At 44.2% G+C, this 19,361-nt stretch overlaps 1 protein-coding gene across 1 annotated transcript; it reads left to right on the top strand.

Moving 5' to 3' along the window:
- Positions 1–1,897: 1,897 nt before the first annotated feature.
- Positions 1,898–18,732, top strand: LOC310799301 (keratin, type II cytoskeletal 8; the record flags this gene model as incomplete). Its single annotated transcript, XM_083661898.1, has 8 exons — positions 1,898–2,209; positions 11,495–11,703; positions 12,444–12,504; positions 14,152–14,247; positions 15,205–15,369; positions 17,051–17,176; positions 17,687–17,830; positions 18,652–18,732. The coding sequence occupies 8 exons, from the start codon at positions 1,898–1,900 to the stop codon at positions 18,730–18,732; spliced, it is 1,194 nt and encodes a 397-aa protein (XP_083518024.1).
- Positions 18,733–19,361: the final 629 nt, after the last annotated feature.

The raw sequence follows: 19,361 nt of genomic DNA, 5'->3' as shown, positions 1-19,361 counted from the left end.
CATGGCGGGGAGTGGTGGAAGACTTTTCACTGGTACAGAAGAGACGCGAAGAGAAAAGCAGAAAGAGGAGGAACGTGAAGAGAAGAGAAGACAAGAAGGTCCTTCCCTGGGGAGACAGGACAGATGAGAACAGCTATTATTAATATTATGGGATGTGGAACAGGTTGTGCCACATCCGATCCATCGGTCAATGTACAATAGGGATGAGAGTTAGAAAGACAAGCTGCTTCCCCCCTCCGCCCACTCTCAGAGGGTATTCACTTTCTGACTGGGCAACAAGACAAACAAAAAGACAGAGATGAATACGTCTTCATCTTCTATTCAAGGTTTGGCTCCAGATCTCCAAAAAGCTTTGAGGGGACAGTTACGCAACCTCGTCACCACATTAACATGATGGCATTTTACCTTTCTGAAAGTTTCGGGCAAAAGAAACGGGTACATTGAATCTCAATGTCTCTGAACCAAAACGATGTTGCATAATCAACATTTCAACCAAGTCCATCGACCACAGGAACCTTTCCAACAAATTTCAAAACAAAAGGTTGCCACGTTTCCAACGTTAATTTGAAAACGTTTAGCAAATATAGGGAAATGTAGAATTACCGTTGAAATGTACATGTGAACTCCGGTCTCCAGTGTCTAAGGCAAATGCCCTCCGCCAACCCTGACCATGACCCTTACTTTCCTTATTTGATAATAACAGTTAACTGTTGTTATTTACACAACCGACCAATAGAGGTAGGCTATAACGTTATCGTGTCTAGAATATGCATTCTGATCACATCAACTCATGTTCTGCAGATCAGTCTGGCCTCCAGCCCGCCCCCAGCGACTTCCAGAAGTGCATGGGCCAATCAGGGACCTGACTCTTAAGTTGACAACGTAACCGGCTAATCAGGGACGCCGCTGGCAAAACTGTATGGCGCCGGCTACCAAAGCAACGAGCGCTAACATTGACGTTGGTAGAGTAAGCAGCCATAAGTGCAGTTATTGCAGAAATAATCAATAACCACAATTAAACAGAACAAGAGTTATACCAGCGTAGTTTCTCGACGGATATGTTTTCGCCATTCTTTCGAGCGGATTTCGATTGCATTTGGGGACGCTGATTGGCTGAAGGAGTTGCCTGTCAAGGCAATTACTCCCGCCCACTGAAATGGTTGTGGGCGGGGCTCGGAGTCCAGACTGATACTGTAGTAGAGTGAAACAGAATGTGAGGTCACATGATCAGGATGGTTTTTGTCTACATGCCTGGGGGCCAAATGCATCAAACTCTGTGTATATTTATTAGATGTGTATTGTTAGTAGATTAAAGATGTACGCAAATTCTTACTGCCCGTGGATTTTTATGCATTGGGAAAGCTGTGTGGAAAGTGCAGCACACTTTTCATGTGTACACATGGTTGATACATTTGGCCCCTGATGTTTAAAGTGTAAACTTCAGGAGGACAGAAACTGGGCATCATTCTCAATGCGTTCTCCCTAAAAATCCCAAAGCCTTGATATGCGACACCTCACTTCTCTCCTCCTCCTCTCATGACTCCACCCTGGGGAGCTTTATAAGGCCAGCCAGTCACCTGAGACAGCTCACTGTGGGCAGAGGCTTCATTCTCCTGCGCTCCTCTTTCACTCCTTCTCTCGTTTCCTCACCGACTGTTTCCTTCATTCTGTCCTGAGCCGAAACTCGTCTCCGTCTCTCTCCTTGACAGCTCTCCCTCGTCTACTGTATCTCCCATCCTGTATCCATCTACTTACTTTGTCTTATCTCCCAATCGGTCCATCTCAGTCTCTCCACTCTGTCTCCTGATCGACCCGTCCATCGATCCATCCGTCCACACCTCCGTCCTTTGTCTCTCGAGTCCCTCAGCACCTCTCTCTCTCTCTCTCTCCCTCCATCATGAGTCTGAGTCGCACCAAGCGGATCAGCTCCAGCAGCTCGGTGCGGAGCAGCAGCGGCAGCAGGAGGGTGAGCGGGTTCGGCCCGGGCCCGGGCGGCTTCAGCGGCATCTCCCTGAGCAGCAGCTCTCTGTACGCGGGCACCAACGGGATGCACCATGGCCTGGGCGCCCCCATCGCCACCCTGTCCGTCAACAAGAGCCTGCTGGCCCCGCTCAACCTGGAGATCGACCCCAGCCTCTCCATGAGCCGAGCCCACGAGAAGGAGCAGATCAAGAGCCTCAACAACCGATTCGCCAGCTTCATAGACAAGGTAAAGGGACTAGCTAGGACCGAGAAGGAGTTAATTTCATGGGGAAAAAAATGTGTCGTCTAGTTCAATGTTTCTCAATCCTGATCCTCAGGATCCAGAGCTCTGCTGGTTTTTATTCATCAAGTCAGCCACTGACTCACACCTGAGCAGATAGGTTAGCTACTATACCTGCTGTGATAGAAAACCAGCAGCAGGATTGAGAACCACTGGTTTTCTTGAAAGAAGTGGGATGTGTGCTTGCTTCGGCTTTACATTTAATTCATCTGAGTTAATCTTAAAAAGCAATAATACAGCTTGACCGCTAGATGTCACTATTCACTGCCTGCCATTTCTTTTTGTTTTTTTTAATACTAGAAATCTCGCACACTACGCACGCTCGATTTCTAGGGTGGAGACTCTGTCTGGAGAAACTACCTTTTCCCCTTAACTCCCCTTATCTTGGCCAATTTTAACTAAGAAAATGTTGATGTCAAAAACAAAAATGTACAGAATGTAGAAAAGTTTAATAGCTGCCTATCCTCAAGTAACAAACATTTTTAAAGTTGGGGTCTCTAGCTGAAAGTAGAAGCAGTTAAGTCCCATGTTTGGAGAGAACCAGTGGAAATTGCATGATTGAGTTTCCTAGCTCATTAAATAACTAAAGACTCTCACTAACTTCACAGATAAGAGAGCTAATGGAGCTATGAACAAAAGTTACCTTTATGGATAGCCTAACTTAAGATAGTGATATTATCTCCTGATATTACGTGCTGCAGCTACGTAGCAACACAAGCTAACTTTATTGATACAGAAACTAATAATAACTATCTGGCCCTACAGATACCTTCTATTTTACTTGTACATTTTGGGCCCAGACACACCAGGCCAACGGTCGAGCAATGTCGGGTCGTTGGTGAGCGTCTGTAGAATGGTCTGGAGCCATATTTTTGCGGTGTGTCGGCGGCTTTTCTGGCCGATTCAGCATTATGGAATCAGCGTTGTTGGGCCATATTGGTGAGAGAAATCACTCTGATTGGCTCGTCAGCAGCGAAGCAATGCAGAGAGGGCATGCACAAAAACGTTCTTCTCATTTTTCAACTTGATCTCATCTCATTATTCCAATACATATTTTCACAACACCCATGGCCTTCAGGAAAGCCCCTTCAGCCTGTCGCTGATATCACCCATTTAGTGTGATCAGTCCTTATTTTTCCACTTCTTCCTCTTCCTTTCTTCTTCCACAAGCAAAAGACTGGGCTGACACCAGTGCCATTTGCAACTTGCAATTCATCAGGTAGATTCTGGATTAGAAATAGCTATATTACCACACCGTGGTGAGTGAAAGTGGTGTGAAAACGGTTATGGGACACTCTCTTAGCGCTAGTTTGCAATTAGTCTCTCCCCAGACTCGAATATTATGTTGAATCGCTTCGCTCCGCATACTACATAGGTGAGTCTGTGCCACTTCACAGCCACTGCTGGTTTTTGAAGGCGGATTGAAATTGAATGAGTGACAGGTCGTAGCACCGATGAGAGAGCGGTTCGAAAAATGGGCTGTGCCTCCCGTGTCGTCTGATCGCGAAGTCGTTACTGATTGGGGAAGACTGAATCCACCACTGGCCAATCACTGGCCAAGTGAACGGTTCCCTCCCATAACCAGCCGGCTGGGGGGGAAGCATCCCAGACCCAGAGAGAGCTCTGCAGCATGCAGTAACGTAGTGTATCAGCGTATAAGAACTCTCATGGGTCGGGTGTTGAGACTAGTTTGCAATTAACAATCCCAAGTCTATTGATAAAATGTTTCACTCCCATTTACAGAAAAAAATTCTCACATATCAAGGTTTGAAATGTACATTGCCAAGCAAGATGTAGAACCTATTTTCTTAACGTCATGTTATGCATTCATGACTCAATCAAAGGAAGATTTAAATCTAAGGTGGAGTATTATCGACTACTGGAGGAATCAAAGAGTTAATAGGATTTCTTCACATAGATCGAGCTTTCTCATGACTACACGTTGTTTTCGCCTTTCACCACCAGCCTGTGGGTCATCCCTGATAGGAAAGAACAACCTCTCTTAGAATCCAGGCAAACATGGCTGGAATCTCCCCCCTCATCATCATGTATTAAATACAGCATTTTAGTCAACGAGGCATTTGTGTTTGGGTATTAAATGACGATGCTGCAATTTGGCATTGGCTATCAGAAAATGGCATCTAAATATGGGAAGTATTTACGTGCGTTTAGGTTCCTCTGAAGAACTCCGTCGGTAAACATTTCCCACAGAAGGGGTGCCCTGGCTCTGTGATCATGCCGGACATCGATACCCTACTTAGGGGACATCTCTGCTTTCTCACGGACTAGGTAACACACTCTCACAATAGAGTCATTGTTGGCTCCTCGCATCAGCAGAGATACACTTCAGGGCCCACAGTCACAAAACCTGCAGAGGAAGGAGTGCCGTGCCGTGCCGTGCCGTGCTGGCTGAGGGACAGTTTTTCCGTCCAGGTCACTGTAAACATGTACAAAAAGTAACCTATTTTGAACCAGGGTGGCCTGGGAAAACTGAATTCTTCTTCCCTACTTCACACTCACGTTATGAAGGTGTGTTTTGATTCACCATCATGAGTTTTTGAAGCTGTTTGACTGGTAACATAAATCTACCATAAACCACTGGAAGCCTGGAATAGACAGAATAGTCTGAGCAAAGTCTGCAATGTCTCCAAAGATTGATTCATCCCATAGAATAAGACTGTGCCGGTTTTTCTGCAAGTCTAATAGTCGAAAAGTATTGCCTTCACAATAAGAATATATCAGTTTTTGGATGACAAGACGACATATTTTGAAACCCCTGTCCTCTAAGTTTAAAGTGTAACTAACCCCCAAAACACTTTTTTTCAGCTTTTAACCAATATATATGACTTTGGGCGTGATGTGTGAAGAATTCTGGTCAAAATTTCCACATTTGACAGCAAACTGTTGCCATTTTACCATTTGTATCATTTTTCAGCAGCATACCTGGCATAAGCGCCCTCTATGGGTGGAACACTGCTTCCCCCCCCCCTCAAATGAATGGGAGATTTGGGACAACCTGATGTCACGTTGTCCCCAAAGACTATGGGATTTCAAGATAGTTACTCCCCTACTCCCCCTGTACCCTTTCGGCTCCTCACAACTCCAAGCCTATTCCCATGATGTCACTTGACCTGTTAATCACCTGTTAATTGATTACAATCGCCTGTTATTTTCCTACCAACTCCTATGTAACACAATACTATCAATAAACGCCACTATAATCATAAAAGGAAGGACATGGCATTGTGTTGCTGTAAATCATTCCCAACCTTTTCATACTATGATGAGATTTGGTCTCTCAGATGCAAATCAGATTTTTTTTTTTTTTTTTGTAGCCTAGATATGATTTTGTCCAGAATTCCATATATCGTCGCTGTCGTTCCAAGACCTCGAATCTCCAAAACAGCAACTTTTCAGGAAGTTAAAAAAACCTGTTTGCTCTTAAAATACTGAACCAAATGTCGTCAAAGTTGGCACATGTCTTAATTATAGTTAGTTTCCCGCTGAATGTGTCACTACTTTATTAATATCTTACCTGGATAAGCTCAAATTATGTTGTTTATATTATCAGTCCGACTTGGAAGCACTTTCTCCTGGCCAGTCAAGCGGGAGAGAGTCGTATGCTCATGCACGAGCCCCGAGCTCCGTGCCGAGGGGGCGCGCGCAGCAGCAGCAGCACGCAGCAGTGCTCTGCCTCTCATGGCAGTTTAGCGCACATGTAAAATATAACGCTATACTACGACGTGACAAAGCTGCTCTAAACACATCGGCTACTATAATATATTTCCCTGCATCTCATACTGACATTATATCGGTATTGAGTTTGGACAGACTGAATGGGCCGACGAGGAGGAGAGCTCTGCAGCTCTGCCCTGCGCTGCCTGCGCCCTGAGAGGAAAAATCAGAGGTGCTGTAACTTTTAACAAGAATCACGAAAAGCCCCAAAACGAAAATTAAAAACGGATTTCATGGCGCGGTTTATCGCAAGTTGGACGAGGGAATGACGTGGAGAAATCTCGCATTGTGATTTACATGAGCGTGAGAGCAGGTCGTTTGTCCTGACTATTGTGCTGTGCTGCGCTCTCGCGTCACTAATCTCACGTAGTTAGACAAGACGCCGCACACACACATGGGAGAAAAATAATAAAATTTCCAGTTCGCCACTGAATGGCCAAATTGATATAACTTTCAACCATTTTGAGCATCTGTTTCCATACAGGCCACCAGCGTTGGCTAGTTGTTGATATTTATAAAGATATTGCAGCTCTCAAATAAATTGTTTTCGAGGCGGTGGGCAAACTGTAATGGCGTCGATTTCTGAAAAAAATTCCTGAGCTGAGCACAGCCAAAGAGTATAGTATAGACAAGAGGATACGTCTATGTCACATGTATGTCATTTCTTGTTTTTTTCCATAGGTTTTTTCAAATCACTGTTCTGATACATATCTGGGGGGTTAGTCCCCCTTTAAGTGATTAAGTTTGGAATCACTGATCTAGGAATCTGTAGAGGTCGATGTGACTTCAAAGACAGTAACACACACAATAGAGTCCTTGTTGGCTCAATTTTAGAGCCTCAGAGCCTTCAGCCACTGCAGGTGCTTCTCAAGGTGGGACGACTTCAAACACTTTTGAATCTAGGTCAGGTATCTTCTGATTCAGTCACACACTGAACTGAGCTGTCTGCTGCAGTATCTCCTGGCCGCTGGTTAGTCACATTAAAACAACTGGGGTTAAGTGCCTTGCTTAAGGGCGAAGGGGATTTATTTCTCATTAACATTCATATATACTGGGGTATCCAAGGGCTCCAAGGGTTTGAACTGACATTTTAGTGGCATTTTGGCGACAAGACCCCTTCTCCAACTTTCAGGCCACCCGTAAAGAGAAGAACAACTTGATTAAAGGCAAGGCCAAGGCTTTGGTTGAAAGCAGCCGACGGAGTAATACAACCCCAACCTGGCCTCAATGAGGCCATTTACCGTAAATTCCGGACTATAAGCCGCACCTTTTTTCCCGTTTTTTGGCCTTTTTTGGCCCCTGCGGCTTATATAACGGTGCGGCTTATCTATGGATTTTTTCCAAAAAAAAAAAAAAAAAAAAAAAATCTCTCTTTTTTAGCACTCTTTCTAACTATAAATCCACTTCTGTTTTAATTTCCCCTCTTGCCCTCTTTTCACCACACCGCGGACACTGTGTGCACTGTAAAAAACAACACAGGTGGTGTTGTGTTATGTTGTTTTGTTGAAATGTTAATAAATGGGAGCTTCCTCAAACCGCCATCTCTTTCCCGACAATCCCCTCTGTGCATGAACCCTTACATATGGTAATTAAACATAAAAAAAAAAAAAAAAAAAAAAAAAAAAAATACCCTTGTACCCTGCTATCTTTTTATAACTCATCTTACTGTTGGTCCAAGCAACTACCCAAAATATGAATAATTAATAAGATTATTATGAATTTTTTCCCAAACATTTTTTATATATTTTTTTATTCATTGGTAACTTCATCCCTCATTATGTGTACCAACATTTCATACTTAGTCAGAACTTTAACCCCTCAAATGCCAGTGTCCAGTAGTACTGTAAGTACAGTAAAAGTACAGTAAAAACACAATTTCCCATAAATTTTTGTTCCCATAAATGCAAAGTGGATTTTTCAAGGGGGGGATTTCATAGCCTGGGATAGGTCAAAGATTGGCAGCAACATTCAGTATACAATGTAATTTCTATCTGTAAATTCAGAGTACTTTTGTAATCAGATTACTCATTGTAATCAGATTACTTTTGTAATCAGATTACTTTTGTAATCAGATTATCATCAGTGATGTCGTAAGATGTTTTTGGTCACTAATGATGTCACTGATGACATTCATAGACATTGTGACATCATCAGTGGTTTTCATATTTACTGCATGATTTGAGCCAAAAAAGCAAAAAGTGCCTGTTTAGGACTTCCAGACTTTTTCCCCAAAAAACACAAATGAGCTTTAGTCCAGCATCTATCCTGGTCTAAAGGCTTCAAATTAGTAGTGTGCACTGTAAAATTCTGTTTTTGAATATTTTCCCATGTGCGGCATACAGATCAATTTCCTGTACATTTCATGAAAACTGCATGTAATTGGTTGTTGTGCCAAAACTGGGGGAATAGGGGGAAATAGCGAAACACAATAGAAACTAGTAATTACAAGCCTTGACTCGAGGTGAGATGTGTAACATCAGGGAAATAATCTTTTTTGGGGAAAAAAGCTGGAGGTCCTAAAAAAAGTGTTGTTTTTGTTCAAAATTAACATTGAAAACAATGGGAAAACTATGCAATGGACTTTGAGGCCATGTAATTCCCCCAAATTTTCAGCCAACCACAAAATTCCATTTCAAGGTCAAATTTCAAGGTGTTTGGTCCAGGATGATAGAATAAAAACATAATGTGAGTGCATTTTTTTTTTCAATGGCTGGAGGTCCCAAAAAAGTATGTTATAATGGAAGTCAATGAGAATTTGCGTTCCAAAAAACAACCGCCAACAGTAAACGTGTGAGTATTTTCTCTACAGCAAGCTACGAAGTGTTCTAACATGGTGAGAGGGAGACTTTTGTAAAACACACAGAAAAAAAGACCTGAGCACACTTTTGGCCTTAGACCACCAAAAATGTCAAAACCCCATCCGCGCGAATGTTAAAACGATCCAACCGTTGGACTAACAGGGTACAAAACACCCGCGGCTTATAGTCCGGTGCGGCTTATATATGTAAAAAATAGTCAACTTTGCAGGTGCGGCTTATACACCGGTGCGCCTTATAGTCCGGAATTTACGGTACACCTGGCACTAACATGCGTTTTCTGTGATCAGATTGCAATCGGATAGTTCTTGACCACATTAGCCTGATTTCATTTACACCTGGCGTTACATGCATTTTGGGTGATCAGATTGCAATCTGATTGAAATCTGATCCCCCAAAACGGGTGTCCTCTCAATACGCATACAGTTGCTGTATGCGGATTGAGAGGACACATTGAGGCCATTTACACCTGGCATTAACATGCGTTTTCTGTCATCAGATTGCAATCGGATAGTGCTTGACCACATTAGCCTGATTTCATGTACACCTGACGTTAGCATGCATTTTGGGGGATCAGATTGCAATCTGATTGCAATCTGATCCCCCAAAACGGGTGTCCTCTCAATCCGCATACAGTTGCTGTATGCGGATTGAGAGGACACATTGCATTTGCACTTGTGTTCAATGGTGGTCACAATGCATCCCTGACCACCTCCGGAGGTGGTTTGGCCGATCAGATCGCAGTCCGTCTTCAATGTGTCTTGGGGGCGTTTACACCTGTACTTTCAAGTGGTCAAGCGCTATCCGATTGCAATCTGATCACAGAAAACGCATGTTCGTGCCAGGTGTAAATGGCCTCAATGAGATTGGACCATTAAAGAGCTTGTTCCCTCATGCAGAGAATCAGTCCAATACAACAGGCATTCGACTCATTTTCATCTGTGGCAGGAAGGTAATCAATCTGCATGGTAAAAGTTGCGAAAAAATAAATGCTTAACGAGATCAGTGACCTAAGTTTGCTAGTAATATGATCTCGTTCAATGGCGCTGCCTGTTGTAGAAAATGGACACCGACTTCGAGATGACCCACTACACTACAATACAGAGACGCTCTCTTGCCAAATCTCAAAAAGCAGAAACTCTGTGTGTACATCTGGGATTTAAACTGCCTTTTAAACGTTGAATCACCCGTCTTGGGCCATTGGATATTGAAGCTATCTGTCCCATTTCCGTCCAATCGAGCCGGGTTGTAACCTGATAAAGCAGGTCAGATGTGGTGTGGTCGTGTCTCAGAGGGGATTATAGTCCTCTCAGAACACAGCGCGGGCTTTGTGTGTCGGAGGGAGAGGGCATAATAGACAGAGGATACACCCGGCCGCAGGCAGGGAACACTAGCTGCACCAATACAGGCGGGCTGCAGGCATCGGGACAGCTAGGAGCTAAAGTTGGTCATCTGCTGGAATGAAGCTGTGTCTCCAACCTTTGTTATCCAAAGGAAGGCTTTTTGATCAACACATAACCTCATTTTCTAAACTGCCCTGAACCACTTTAAACTAGTATCGCTTGGCAGGCAGACTGTCTCCACACTCCGTCTCACGCTGTAGCAGCGCAGGAGAGAGAGAGTCTGGCTCAACTCACTCTCACTCTGGTATAGTGGGGGGACAAAAGGCTCCGTTATCTCTATACAACCATCCACCGAGAGTATACCAAGCACGCCCTGTTTTATTGTACAATCCAAATCTTCGTCGAAACTTGCCATTTTCAGCATGTAGGTTGCTAGCGTATAGCGTTGTTGTTGGTTCACAGCGGCGGAGGGAGGCATTTGAGCAGAACGTTTTCCCTTGCGCTCTGACTGAAATGGTTGGAGCCATTGGAAGCATTGGAGCTTCCGTTGAGCTAGACTACCATTAAACCTGCAAGCTGCCCCGTATAAGCACAGCCTTCTGCCGTTTGCCACCACTGTCTGAGCAGATCAACAGGAGCTGGGGTTTAAGAGCATTGCTCAAAGGTACTTCAACAGTAGTTTATGTGTTGAGGTTTAATACCCAAATCTTTTCCTCAAGAAATCTGTTTCACTTTCAGCCTCATTTCCATCTAGTTGACATCACAGAGTTGCAGATGTCTGGTTTCTGGCTTCAGAAGAGAGTTTCTCATCTTCACAAATACTGACTCCAGTAATACTGCGTACAGTACAGGAGGATTTATAGGGACTGGAAATTATGCTTTGGAGTTTGGTGAAGAAGCACTGAAGCAGCCAAGACAACAACTGTATTTCATTAAATGTACTGTAGTAACGGAAGAACATTTCAAGCCCTTGAGAGTGCAATGTAATTTCTCCAACTGAAACAATAACGTTAGTCAATAATGTTAGTCAATAATCGGATAAGATAGATTTGTTTCCAAATTTTGGTTACTGTGTCTTAGCCTCTAAACCACAATAGGCTAGTAGGCTACATGTTCGGCTAGCAAAGAGTCTTCAGTTAACATGAACAAACTTATAAACAAATTTACTAAACCAACCAATGTTAATGACCTGATAAGCCCTCCATAACTCTCTCTCTCCGTCTTCCTCTCTGTCCAGGTTCATAACTCATCCCTCTCTCTCTGTCCTCCTCTCTGTCCTCCACTCTGTCCAGGTTCATAACTCATCTCTCTCTCTGTCTGTCCTCCTCTCTGTCCAGGTTCGTTTCCTGGAGCAGCAGAACAAGATGCTGGAGACCAAGCTGGAGTTGCTGCAGTGCCAGACGGTGGGCCGCTCCAACGTGGAGCCGCTGTTCGAGGCGTACATGGCCGGCCTGCGGCGCCAGATGGACCTGGTCAACAACGACAAGACCAAACTGGATGGAGAGCTGAGGAACATGCAGGGCCTGGTGGAGGACTACAAACACAAGTAAATCATGTTATTACTGTAGTACGCTGAGCTCTGTAGGGATTAGGAGAATTGATATTTATTAGAATTGGAAAAATAAATAATTCATGATTAATTCATAATAGCCTAATTAAATGCGCTACTAACTAGAGTTCGACCGACGTTCGAAGACTCTCGCGGCGAGCAAGTTGAAAGATGAGGACGTTGCCGGTCCGCCAACCCCGCCCCTTCACCCTTACGTGTCAGGGAGCTATTTCAATATCCGACTGACTTTACGTTAAAGCCCGCCAGAGAGGGCGCTGCTACTTCCTGTTTACAGCTCCGAAATCCGGCATATGCACTGCACACATGCACTTGCTCACACGACCGCAAGAGATTGCATTCGTAAACATCGGTCGTTGTAACCCCCTTGGAAATCGACCGATGTTGTCATTTTCCTTGTGGGGACGGGCTGGTGCAGAAGATCAGATCGTCATCGTCATCTGACCAGTGACGACAACATCCGAAGTTGGTCCCCGGGCGCTGTACGAGAAAGCGACCACTGCTCCTGGCCTGCCCCTCGGAGGAAAGGACATGCCTGGATGGGTTAAATGCAGAGGACACTTTTCACTGGCCACCGTCAGCATGAGTCTGTTGTGGCCGCATGCATGTATTGTGGTGTTCGTGTGACAATAAAAGACGGGCTTGTCCCGTTACGAGAGTTGGTAATGTCCCTGTTTTACCAATGTAATGAGTGTAACCCTCCCTTCCTTCTGCCCCAGATATGAAGACGAGATCAACAAGAGAAACAATCTGGAGAATGACTTTGTTATCCTAAAAAAGGTCAGCACACACACACACACACACACACACACACACACACACACACACACACACACACACACACACACACACACACACACACACACACACACACACACACACACACACACACATTCATCCCCTTTGGCAGTCATTCATCCTCTCATAGGTGTGGTGAGTTAGCTCAGACTCTTTATTGTCCTTATTGTCTCCTCTTTCTCTCTCTCTCTCTCTCTCTCTCTCTCTCTCCCTCTCTGTCTATAATAGTGTATTGTCTCTTTACCATCATTGAGTCACACGCAGAAGGACAGTGTGACACTACGACAGCATGAAGTTAGAGATGGTATAGCTTCTCAAACTGGGGTCCAGGGACCCCCAGGGGTCCTGGAGGGGGTTTCAGGGGGTCCACAGCAAAAAGGGGAATCATTTATTTTTCACTATAATTCCATGAATAAGTAACACAATGACAGAATGTAGGACTGTTTTGGTCATGGTTTCATACACTTACTGTAATAAAACATTTAAAAGCAAAAGTATCGTATCGGATGGAGGTCCGTGGTCTAATTTGTGTCAGTTTAGGGGTCCTTGACTTGAAAAGGTTCGAGAACCACTGGTCATAAGTCAAGTCAAGTCGTCAAGTTTATTTGTATAGCACATTTCATACACAGAGGCAATTCAAAGTGCTTCACATAAAATGGTTGACAGGAAAATAAAAGAATAAAAGAAGAGAATAAAATGGACATTTAAAAGCATCACAACAAAACTTTAAAAAAGAGTATAAAAAGTGCATTAAGCAACAGGCGCAGCAGTTGCAAAAAGAGCAAAAAACTTATAGAGGACTCATTGGGTTTGCATAATAGAATAAATCAATTTATCTATATTTAGTCCCCCGACATACTATATAAGAAACATGACTACACACACATAAAACTCAGGTCTGGGTACGGTGTCCTCTTTTAAGCTCCCCTTATGCGTGCGTCCCTCCTGACGCATCACCTCACCCTCTTGTGGGTATATCCGTATTACGGAACCATCCCCAGACCTGCAGCTTTTAGCAGTAATTGCAATCATCTATGTTTTAAAAACAATTGTATAATAGTGCTGTCAGCAGTTAAAAGCGACGGTAAACATAAAAGTCTTTAGTCTATTTTTAAAAGTAAGTAAATTGCCTCGTATGAATGGGTATGAATGTCTATGAATGTTGGTGGTGGTCGGAGGGGCCGTAGGCGCGAAATGGCTGCCACGCTTCCGTCAGTCTTCCCCAGGGCAGCTGTGGCTACATCACCCGTAGCTTACCACCACTGGTACGAATGGTGTGAATGAATAATGATTTCTGTGAAGCGCTTTGGGTGTCTAGAAAAGCGCTATATAAATCCAATCATTATTATTATTATTAAAGTTGGGGCAGATCTGAGGTGTTCAGGCAATTTGTTCCAGCTAGCAGAAGCATAGTGGGTAAAGCACTCTGCAGCACTCTGACATGCAAAATTATCTCTTGGGTCGTCTCTAACTTTTGTGTGCATGTTTATTTTCTGTGTGTGTGTGTGTGTGTGTGTGTGTGTGTGTGTGTGTGTGTGTGTGCATGTGCGTGTGCGTGCGTGAGTGTGTGCGCGTGCGTGTGCGTGTGTGCGTGCATGTGTGTGTGCGCGCGTGCATGTGTGTGTTCAGGATGTGGACTCTGCCTACCTAGTGAAGGCGGATCTGGAGGATAAAGTGGGCGCCATGACTGATGAGATCAACTTCCTGCGCAACGTCTATGAGGAGGTAACATGTGTTTTTCATGCTTTCACTCTGTGTCCCTGTTTGTTTCTTTATATAGATGTGATTGTTGGACACTAAGTTGTGTCCCTGCACGACCATGACAGATTGCACTTCCCTTTAGTGCGTTGGTTTCATTTTTCCGTCACCTTGACACGACTCAGTGGAGAGTCGATCTCGAACATCAGGGAATCTGGGTTTTCACATCCTTTACTGATGATGATGACTATAGGGAAAACGCCCACTTCAACACAAGATTATGTTTAACGTCATACTTCTAACACAGATTGTACACTCTATGAACCAATAATCCCTTAAATGTCCTTATATTTACCTTAAAACACCCCTTAATGTTGGACTGCTTACTTTCTAATTTAATACAATTCAAGGAGACGGGAGCTTATTAACCTTCTAAACCTGCACAAAATAAAGGCATGAAAAGTCCCTTAACTTCTAGTGTCTTCATGCACCAATAAATCCTTTAATATGATACTAAACTTACTTTTTAAAGCCATGTTATTTTTAATGAATAATTAATGTTCATGTGATGGAGAAATTAAGGAGATTTCAGGGATCAAATTAAGGGGTTTGGTTTCGTAACTTGACATGTACTCTACTGACTAGCGTAATTTACAAATGAATGGATGCAAAACCCGTGTTTAGATAATCAAATTGCTAGAGGCTTTTACTCAGCTGTAATTTCATGTTTCCCCACACACACACACACGCGCGCGCACACACACACACGCACGCACGCACGCACGCACGCACGCACGCACACACACACACACACACACACACACACACACACACACACACACACACACACACACACACTCTTTTAAAGTTGCAATAGCCAACAAGTCATCACCATGTGTTGTGGTGTGTTGTTGGAATGTTTTGTAAAACAGCGTGTCTCTACTGTCACCCGTCAGTCACATGGTATATTCTCTGCCCTGACAGGAGCTGCGTGAGCTGCAGGCGAGCATCAAGGACACGTCGGTGGTGGTGCAGATGGACAACAGCCGCACCCTGAACATGGAGCAGATCGTGGCTGATGTTAAAGCCCAGTACGAGGAGATCGCTGCCCACAGCAGAGACGAGGCCGAGGCCTGGTACAAGACCAAGGTGAGGAGGCCATGACCGCTTACACATCCAAATGCCATCTGTATCCAGACCGCATTGTGTTCAGAATCAGAATCAAAAATACTTTATTGCTCCGCAAGGGAAAATTGGGTTCTGCTGCAGTTGCTCGTATTTAGAAGGGACAAAATATATAGACATAGAGAAATGATAAGGAGAATAGAAATAAGTCAGTAAAGTAACGATAAAAGTAAATAAAATAAAGCGTCAAATATGTGCATTTTCTTACAATCTTTATCAAAGTACTATCAAATAAGAAGTGAGAAAATATGTAAGGTACATAATACTATAATATACAGACAGCAGAGCAGTGTGACTAATAAATCCTAATAATAATAGATTCAGGCGATGTCTCATCATAAATTAAATAAATAAATTAATTAACTCATAGCCTACAGTAATGCTGTGACGTTCTAAGCTCTTTTCCTACTAACTATAGTACCTTTACTCACTTAGCATCCTGCAACTGCGGCTAAAAACACACTCTCCTACCACGTGGTTGACGACGTCAACCATGCAGGTTACCCACACTAGGCCACCTTCTTAAACGGGCAAGGCTTGATAGACCTATTCAAGTCTTTTGGTGAAAATTCCTGTATTTTTTCATATATATGCCAGTTTTTTCCAATATCATGCAGCCCTACAACATGCTGTCACCTGGCTGTGGTTGGCCACCGGTATAGGTGATAATGATATTATGTGTCTCTGTCTACTAGATAAATAGCAACTGGAATAGTATATAACACAGCTATATTTGTATAACCTAAACAAATCCATATAGACGGCACACACACGCAACTCCTGCCACTGCCTGATCAATACACATTGATCAGGGTGAGGGAGGAGGTGTACTCCAGTCAAAATGAATAGGCTAAGAGGAGATGTGTCCAATGTTGCCCAAAGCAGACCTAAAAAATAAATAGCCTATGTTTAACCATTCCTACAGATTTGCCCCACCACCTCAAATTACTCCGGTTTTGGCGCAGGTTTTGCTCTGGTGGTCTCAATCCGGAATGAGGATAACGACTACAATGCGAAAACACGTTAAAAACACCAGGTGTAAACGCAAAGGTTGTGTCATTTATTATCCGGATAACATGTCTGGATAGGATACAGATCTCATTTTAATAGCAGTGGGTTCACATGGACTTTTCTCTCTGTGCAGTTTGATCAGATGTTGGTGCAGGCCATGTAGTTTGATCAGATGTTGGTGCAGGCCATGTAGTTTGATCAGATGTTGGAGCAGGCCATGTAGTTTGATCAGATGTTGGTGCAGGCCATGTAGTTTGATCAGATGTTGGTGCAGGCCATGTAGTTTGATCAGATGTTGGAGCAGGCCATGTAGTTTGATCAGATGTTGGTGGAGGCCATGTAGTTTGATCAGATGTTGGCGCAGGCCATGTAGTTTGATCAGATGTTGGAGCAGGCCATGTAGTTTGATCAGATGTTGGTGCAGGCCATGTAGTTTGATCAGATGTTGGTGCAGGCCATGTAGTTTGATCAGATGTTGGTGCAGGCCATGTAGTTTGATCAGATGTGAGCAGGCCATGTAGTTTGATCAGATGTTGGTGCAGGCCATGTAGTTTGATCAGATGTTGGTGCAGGCCATGTAGTTTGATCAGATGTTGGTGCAGGCCATGCAGCTTAACTTCTCTCTCTCTGCAAGTTTGACCAGATGTCGGTGCAGGCCATGCAGTTTGGAGACGAGCTTCGCAACGTGAAGGGAGACGTGGCAGAAGTCAACCGGCTGATCAGCCGACTGCAGAGTGAGATAGAGGCGGTCAAAGCACAGGTACACACACACGCACGCACGCACGCACGCACGCACACGCACACACACACACACACACACACACACACACACACACACACACACACACACACACACACACACACACACTCACACTCACTCACTCACACACACAGGCATTAAGTGCTCCATGTATTTTTCTACATCAGTATATCATCACAAATGAACTATGATACCTTGGTATAATTATCGTAAACAAGTGAGAGCATGGTGGGGAGGCAGTTTCAAGCTCACACCAGTAGAGGCTGCAGGAAGTAACACAGTATACAAATTTAAACTCATGCTGGAGCAGGAGGTTTAATTTTTATATCGCGTTACTTCCGGCATTTTCGACACAAAATGGCTGCTTTGGCTGCATGTGAAATAGGTGTATTGTCTCATTTGTTTCCAGTAATTATACTCATGTCTCAAAGTGAATGTGGTAATGATTGATTGAAAAAAATGAAAGGAGAGCAGAAAGTTTCGAGTGGTTGTTGTCTCGTTGCTCCTCAGCGCGGCAGTCTGGAGAACCAGCTGGCTGAGGCAGAGGAGCGAGGGGAGCTGGCTGTGAAAGAGGCCAAGGCCCGGACCAGAGACCTGGAGGACGCTCTGCAGAGAGCCAAGCAGGACATGGCCAGACAGCTCCGAGAGTACCAGGTGGGGGAGGGGAGGGGGGCAAAGGGTGGTGGTGGGGGGGGGGGGGGGGTGAAGGCAGTGAATAGAGCTGAATAGTCACGTGACGTTTCTTGCCCCGGAAGAGAGAGAGTTCCCCATTCATTTCTCCATAGACATTTTAGAAAAATCCTTACATAACGAGTTTTAAGGCTGGAACCAAGCCAACCCGTGACCTACTGAATCACGACTGACCATAACATTTCACTTGAAGCAAAAACAAACGAAAAAAAACAATAACGAAAAAAATCGAATTTTCAAAACAAATTCTCCATCTTTGTTTGTTGTTTTTGCTTCAAGTGAAATGTTTTATGGTCAGTCACGATTCAGTAGGTCGCTGGTTACCACCAGTGCCATTTACAGTTACAGCCTATTTACTTATATGGCTACATCTTGTTTACAGTTGAACATTTGCTTGTTTACTGCCGTTTTAAAAATACAGAACTTTACACTGTGGAGCATAGCTCGAAATAACTGCTGTCCCCACTAACAAAGACGACCAGTAGGGATTATCTCCTGGAGCAGACTTCCAGGTCTTCTCTCTGTGGTATCAGCTGACTGTCAGGAAGCAGAGTGGAGCGTAACTCAGCGCTTAAATGAAAACACTCGACTCAGCTCAATGAGTAAACAAAAAGTCTGCCTTCATGTTTACTGCTGTGACGGCTTCTCTCGCTCGTTGTTGGACAAGAATGAATGATAGCAAATCTTCAGAAGGAGAAAAAAAGGAAGTGAGGGGAACTGGGGGTGGGGGGCTCTGTAGCATTAATAGGTACGTATCATCCTATCATCATCTTCTTCACCCGCAGGACCTGATGAACCTGAAACTGGCTCTGGACATTGAGATCGCCACCTACAGGAAGCTCCTGGAGGGAGAGGAGGACAGGTAAGAGTCTGTGTGAAGTGGCTCTGGTTCTACGGGCTGTGCAATGCCTTCTCACTCTCAACGCGTCCTCTGTTCCTAGTCCTCTGACTATTCCCACCGGGACTCGGTGTCTGTGCGAGTCATAACACCAGTGTCATAGAGAGACAAAGTGAAACGTCACTTCCTGCTTTCTCCCTGTACCAGCGCTGCGAAAAATATGAATGGCGGTGGACGGAGAATAAAAGGTTCAATTTTAGATCCCGTTTGAATTGTGCCACGGGGTGCCGACGCTAATTTTGTCAATTTAAAACGTAACTTTGCATGTCAAAAAAAGTCGCAGTTTGTCGCCAAACTGTTGCACTAGAAGTTATAAATCAGAAAGACTACATGCACTGTCACCTATAGTGACGTCACTTTCTCTACCGGCAAAGCTGAAGACCGGCGACATGCCACGAGCTTCCACGAGCTATGTAGTTTTTATACGAAACTAACCCCTACCTTTCAGTTTTGCTCGCTATAACGCCGTTCCAACAACCAGGAAACGGCCTGGTTCCTGGTTGAAAACGGTGCCATGTTTCCTGGTTACGTTCAAGGACCCTAACAGGGAAGGCTAAGACATCACTCACATCCACTCACCATCATATCGTGTCAACA

The sequence above is a fragment of the Poromitra crassiceps genome (assembly GCF_964638095.1).
Source record: "Poromitra crassiceps genome assembly, chromosome: 27".
In the NCBI taxonomy this organism is placed as follows: domain Eukaryota; kingdom Metazoa; phylum Chordata; class Actinopteri; order Beryciformes; family Melamphaidae; genus Poromitra; species Poromitra crassiceps.
This window is presented reverse-complemented; position numbering and strand designations above follow the sequence as displayed.